General features: G+C 42.7%; 1 protein-coding gene across 6 annotated transcripts in view; it reads left to right on the top strand.

Moving 5' to 3' along the window:
* CACNB2 (calcium voltage-gated channel auxiliary subunit beta 2) overlaps nucleotides 1–6,326 on the top strand; it is a 44,811-nt gene that overhangs the window by 24,224 nt on the left and 14,261 nt on the right. For all 6 annotated transcript variants that reach the window (XR_002126289.1, XR_002126290.1, XM_019662923.1 and 3 more), the window contains exon 6: nucleotides 4,477–4,586. Coding sequence is in view for 4 of the 6 variants with exons in the window: in XM_019662923.1 (XP_019518468.1) it covers nucleotides 4,477–4,586 (110 nt within the window). In the remaining 2 variants the exon portion in view is untranslated. The remainder of the gene's footprint in view (nucleotides 1–4,476; nucleotides 4,587–6,326) is intronic.

Here is a 6,326-nt window from a genome sequence, read left to right as displayed (position 1 = left end):
TTAAAAAAAAAAAAAAAGATGGATGAGATGCAGGCCCTACCCCCAGGAAGCTCTGTGTAGCAATGAGGCAAAAAAGTCAACAGCCCATTGAAACAGAGGGTGGTGAGAAAAGTGGTCGTGCATTCAACTTGTTGGTCAAGAGTAAATGCTGCAGCGGGGTGCAGGCCACTGGAAAAGGTTCTTCCAAGGAGCTAAGCCCGAGCTGAGACTTGAAACATGACACGGTTCAGCCAAGAAAAAAGGGAAAGTGGTGAAAAGGATAATGGGGATTTAAAACAAGAGGCTTCTGGGAAACATGGATGCTTCCCTTTGGCTGAAGGTATGGTTTTTAAAAGCAGGAGGTGGGAGATGATACCGGATATGGGCAGAAGAAGATATTAAGGAACTTGGAGCTCATCCTTAAGGTATGACAGAACCATGTAGACATTTGAAGTATTTATTCATCCATGGAGCACATACTTGAGTACCAACCATGTGCTAGATATTATGCTGGAGACACAGAAGGGAAGGATACCAAGTACTCACTCGCATAGAGCTCGTTTCACCGGGAAGACACGGACAGAAGCTAACAGATGTCAGTGTAGACAGATACAGTCTGTCAGTGGTTGATGAGTCCCAGAAGAAGCAGGCCTGAGGAGGGTATGATTTTATATGGGGAAGTCGGGGGAGGCCTCTCTGAGGCCTTGACGTTTTAGCAGAATGATTTATGTTGTGAATTCCTTAGGCCTGCAGCTACCCGAGAAGAGAATTCTGGGCAGAGAGAACTAGAGGTGCAAAGGCCCTGAGGCAGGAGCATGTCTGCCACGACTTTGTAGGCCTTTTAGTGTGGGTGTGATAAGGTGTGGGAAAGCAGAGAAGTGACATGATGTCACTTATGTTTTAGAAGGATCACTGACTGCATTGTGGGGAAGATAATGGAGCAGGGCAAGAGTGGAATGAAACAAAAAAACCACCTAGGATTTTGTGAAAGCAGCTTCAGAAATGGTGCCCTCAGTTCTGAAACGGGTGCATCATAAAACTAGTGCCTTTCGAAGAATCCCTGTGTCAGCAGGGTGGGGAGGGGGCAAGACTTGGACAGGGAGGTCACTTAGGAGGATTTTGTCATCATTCAAGTTGGAGAATATGAGAGGCCGAAATAAGACAGTGGCAGAGGAAATGAAAAGAAAGGAATCCGGAGATTCGAGTCAGGATTTGGCCATCTGTGGAATGTGGAACACACAGGAGACTACTTCCAGATGATTTCCAGCTTTTTGCTTCGAGAAACTGGATGATTGATGGTGTTATTCTGAGGGGAAGGGGTTTAGGACGAGGAGCTTGTTTGAAGTAGTGGCCCCCGGGGGGGGGTGCGCAGGCAGGGAGAGGAAGAGGATGGCGATATGATAGACCTGTTGAATTTGCAGGGTTATGGAGCATTCAGACCAGCGGTTCTCAACCTTCCTGATGCCGCGACCCCTTAACACAGTTCCTCATGTTGTGGTGACCCCCATCCATACAATTATTTTCGTTGCTACTCTATAACTGTAATTTTGCTACTGTTATGAATCATAATGTAAGTATCTTTCTGTTTTCCGATGGTCTTAGGCGACCCCTGTGAAAGGGGCGTTCGACCCCCAAAGGGGTCGCGACCCAGAGGTTGAGAACCGCTGATCCAGATACTCAGCAGGGAATGGTATAGACAGATCTGAAACTCCACAGAGAGGACAGGGCGTAAGATGCAGGCTATTCTCAATATTCATAGTAGCTTTGTTCCATGAAGTCCCTGCGAACACAGAATTAGCAAATACTGAGCCAATACTGAGCCGTTGCTTCCAGGGAAAATGTAGGGTTATTTCCTCTAGAAGACTGCACTATTTCCTGCAAGCCTCTGGTCCTAATATTTTCATCAACCGATCAACTGATCAAACTGATCATTGTTTTCTGCATGCTTCTATTTAAAGACTTTATTTAACACCTACATTGTTGGTTAATTAACATTAAACCCACGGGCTAACAGCTCTATAACTCATGCCTGAACAAAGCTTAGTTAACAAACATTTTTCTCCATAAGGCATATTGTAGCCTTCCGGAACTTAGGAACACTGGATGGCACTTCAGCACTATGCTTGGGGACTGTTTCAGTGAAACACACACACACACACACACACACACACGCACACACACACACACGAGAAAAAAACATGGCGCTAAATACAGCACACAAAGGACACTTTCTATAGCAGGAGAGCTGAAACAAGCCAGGAAGTCAACTTATTTGACCTCAGCGTATGTGTGCATTGGGGTCTCCAATTTTGTCCTGCTGTGTGCATGTCCCCGAATGACTGCAAAAGTGCCACGAGTATTGATTTGGGGCGTACAGATAAATTTTAGCAAGCAGGGGCATTTGCAAGTACAAAATCCACAAATAACAAGGATGACTGTACCTTATTTTTTGAAGCCATTAGTTTGCACATGTAGCCAGAGGAGTGAAAGGAGAAGGAGAAGGCAAGCCCAGCACCCTGAAGAGAACCAGCATTTTCAGGGTGGCTGGAAAGAAGAACCTTGAGAAGGAATATAAAGCAGTGGCCAGAGCAGTATAAGCAAAAGTAAGGAAGAGAAATGTCACCCTGAGGAGTTTTTTTTTTTTAAATTGGGGAACTGGAGGGATGCGAACAGCGCTGGGGAATCGAGGGAAGGAGAACAGACAAGTTGCTGTCCTTTTGTTCTTCCATCTAGTTGTGGAGGACGTTGCTTCACTGGCCCATGTTGGTATTATCATTGCGCTCTTTCCGGGTGAGGTGGATCAGTCGCCAGCCTCTGGACAGCCACTCACAGCGGCTCTTGGCAGCTCACACCGGCTGCCAGCCGCTCACACCGGCTGCCAGCCACACATGGTAGCTTACGGCAGCCCACTGCAGCAGGGGCTGCAGCCTACACCGTCGCCGGCAACTCACGGCAGCCCAGCTCCAGGTTGAGCTGTTGTTCAGCATCTTAGCTNTCTCTCTCTCTCTCTCCCTCTCCCCCCCCCTCCCTCTCCTTTCTGGACTTCTTGTTATTTGGAAATTGAACCTTCTGGGTAATTCTCTAATTTTCATACCTCTCTTCGATTTCCCATCTCTTAGTCATTTCTGTTTTACTCTGTAGAAGATGTCATTAACTTTATCTTCTAGTCCTTCTTTTGAATTTTTTTATTTCTACAGTTATATAATTTCCAAAAACTCTTCATTGTTCTGAGTTTTTAAAGAGAAATTTGTTCTAGCTTCTTAGATATACTCATCTCTTAGCTTTCAACTTTGAATGTTATTGGCAATGGATTTTTCCGTGTGATTTGGTCTCTCATGTGAGAGGTTATCCTAAGAGGAACACTGCTGTGCTCAAAAATAGGGCATGAAATAATCAATTAGAAATTCTGGGCTCATAGGCAGAGCTTGTCAACGTTGCGCTTCCCTGTAGAACAACCTTACTGGACAATCTTCATAGAAAACCACCACTGTCATTATCTTTGGGTCTTTTCTCTTTGGCAGTCAGGTTCCCCATTTAGAATCCTTTCTTTTCCACATAGTATGTATTCTCTGTCCTTGCTCTGCCAAGGGTTCCCTGGTCAGAAGCCCTGTTTTATTGCCTGTAGAGACCAAACCAGTGGCCTTACACCACATAGGGAAAGAGCAATCACCTGGCAGAGGGGAGATGGAGGGCTCTGTGAAATGCTTTAAACCAAACCTCTGTTTCTCGTCCCTTCCCTGCTTCACTTTCTTCTTCAGATGTATTGTGACCCTTCTATTTTGCTCAACACCTTTTCCTGCTGCTGGCTGGTATAATTGGCTGTTTCCGGTCTTAGTCATTTGCTCTTTCCAGCTTCCAAATTTTGTTGTTTTCAACTTCTATCTAAAATCATCTCCCTAACTCATTAGTGTCTGTCACAACACCCTCTGTGTTCTCTTCACAAGTCATCTTAATCTTTCGTTTATTAATTTATTTTCTTATTTATTCCCCATCTCTGCCACTAAGTCTTAGCTCTCTGATGGACAACCATGTTTGTCTTGTTCGTATTCTTCATGTCCATCACAGCACCATACTAACAGGAGGGTCTGTAACACAGGGGCTGAGAATAGAAGCTCTCAGGCATCTGGGTTCAAATCCCAGCTTCACCATTTTTAGTAAGTATGTAGCCTTGAGTAAATAATCTACCCTATGGCTCATTTTCTTCATCAGCAAAATGGGATGATAATAAACTTCTGTTTTGGGGATGACTTAATGAGGTAATCCAGGTAACCAAATAATGCTTAGAATGTGCCTGGCACTTACCAAGCGACTAATAAATGCTAAGTTAGGTAGTGCAGGATTAAAAAAAAAAAATCAGTAAGGTCCCTAACATTTTTTGGATTGAAAATATGGTCACTATATATACACTTCATATTTACTTAAATGAATTTTGGGCATGTATTTCTGCCTAAATTCAATTCATAATCTCAGGGTCTTCTGTTACTTTTCCCCCAACAGGATATCCATCACAAGGGTCACTGCTGACATCTCGCTGGCCAAACGCTCAGTGTTAAACAACCCCAGCAAGCACGCAATCATAGAAAGATCCAACACAAGGTCAAGCTTAGGTAAGTGTGGCGACTACTGATGAACGTAAGCTATTTAAACATTTCTCTCCTGAGGCTGTCCATGAGAAGATCTAATGAGATGATAATTCCATGTGTCATAGAGCAGAGAGAAGAAACAGACATGTGTTGCCAGTAGCTAGTGTTACAGTCTTCATGATTTCATGGTATGGAAGGATTTGTTATGATAGTGTTGTTAAAAATTCCACAGGCTGTCAGCATTAATGTTTTGCTTGTGGTTTGTTTTCACTAATGTGAGCTTTGGTGTCTACAGACTCTAAAAATCCCTGGCTTTGCATCAGTGTTACCATGAGCACGTTCATTAACCTCCTTAAGGCCCAGTTGCCTCATCTAAACAAAAGACGAGAGATATTAGCTACCTTGTAGAATTATTGTCAGGATTAAACATAGTGTGTCCTCCATGATGGTTAGTATCCCAAATCCCTTAACAGTTGAGTTCTATCAGTAACTATCCATCTATCATATTCAGGGTAGAGTGGTGTGTGTGTGTCTTGAGCCTGATAAAAGATGAAGTCAATTCCTGGTCATCATCCACTGATTGTTATCAGATGTATTTTTTATCTTTCTTGTAAAAATAATGTAGAGATTTAGTGAAAGTGCTTACAGGGTTGTGTTTGGGTACTGTTTATTAACATGTATTCATTTGACTAAATGAGACCCTTAGGCATCTATTTCATCTCTTTGGCATGTTCTAGTAATTTAAGGGTAATCACTGTTATACATGTGACTTATACTGGGTTGTTAGGTTGCTGTTTTTGTAAAATAAACTTTCTCAGGCTTGTGTGAGGTCTTTGATTTTCATCGTTTTCTATTGATGTGTTAAATACATAAATCCTTTGAGAGACTGGCTTTTAACATAGCGAAGTTTTTAGTTTACTTTGAAGTGTATTATATAGTATATAATACAGAAACTATTAAAATAATAAACTTTATCTGTTAGTCATGAGTATAATACTTTAAAGAGCTTTAAAGTTTTGTTCTTTTCCTAACAAGCCCTCATTGACTAAACCTCAATAATACAGCTTTAGAAACATACTGGGGGGGAAGTGTGATCATACATTTTTATAGTGATTTCATATCCTTATCACCTGTGACCCTGAAAACTCTTCCTATACATTTTGCTGATTTTACTGATTCAACTGATTAACAAATTCAAGTGATTGATGTAGACCAGGGGTCAGAAAACTGCGGCTGGCGAGCCACTTGAGGCTCTTTGGGTACGTTCTGTCTCAAAAGTTTGCTGACCCCTGGAAGAGCCAATCCTGTCCCTCACAACAATTTAAAAAATATTCGAGAGCCATAAATATATATTTACAAATAAGGAAAATTTAAAGTAATATTATAAATGAAACTATGATAGTTTTATTTTCATTTTCAATTTTACTTCAGAGCCACATATATGTACCCAAGGAGCTGCACGTGGCTCGCGAGCTGCAGTTTGCCGACCCCTGGTGTAAACTCGTCAGTTTCATCAAGGGCATAGCACATGCGTTTAGGTTGCCAAGGCTCTTTGTAGCTACCAACTATATATTATTTTAAATTGACTCATCCACTCCACATACCTTATTGAGCATACACTAGACACTGATTGGCATGCTAAAGCCTGGGAATGAAAAGATGGATGAGATGCGGGCCGGCCGAGTGGCGCGATGGTTAAGAACTGGCTTGGGACGCCAGAGGGCCCCGGTTCGGATCCCACATATGAGGGCCAGTGACACTGCC

The sequence above is a fragment of the Hipposideros armiger genome, unplaced genomic scaffold (assembly GCF_001890085.2).
Source record: "Hipposideros armiger isolate ML-2016 unplaced genomic scaffold, ASM189008v1 scaffold_383, whole genome shotgun sequence".
NCBI lineage: Eukaryota > Metazoa > Chordata > Mammalia > Chiroptera > Hipposideridae > Hipposideros > Hipposideros armiger.
This window is presented reverse-complemented; position numbering and strand designations above follow the sequence as displayed.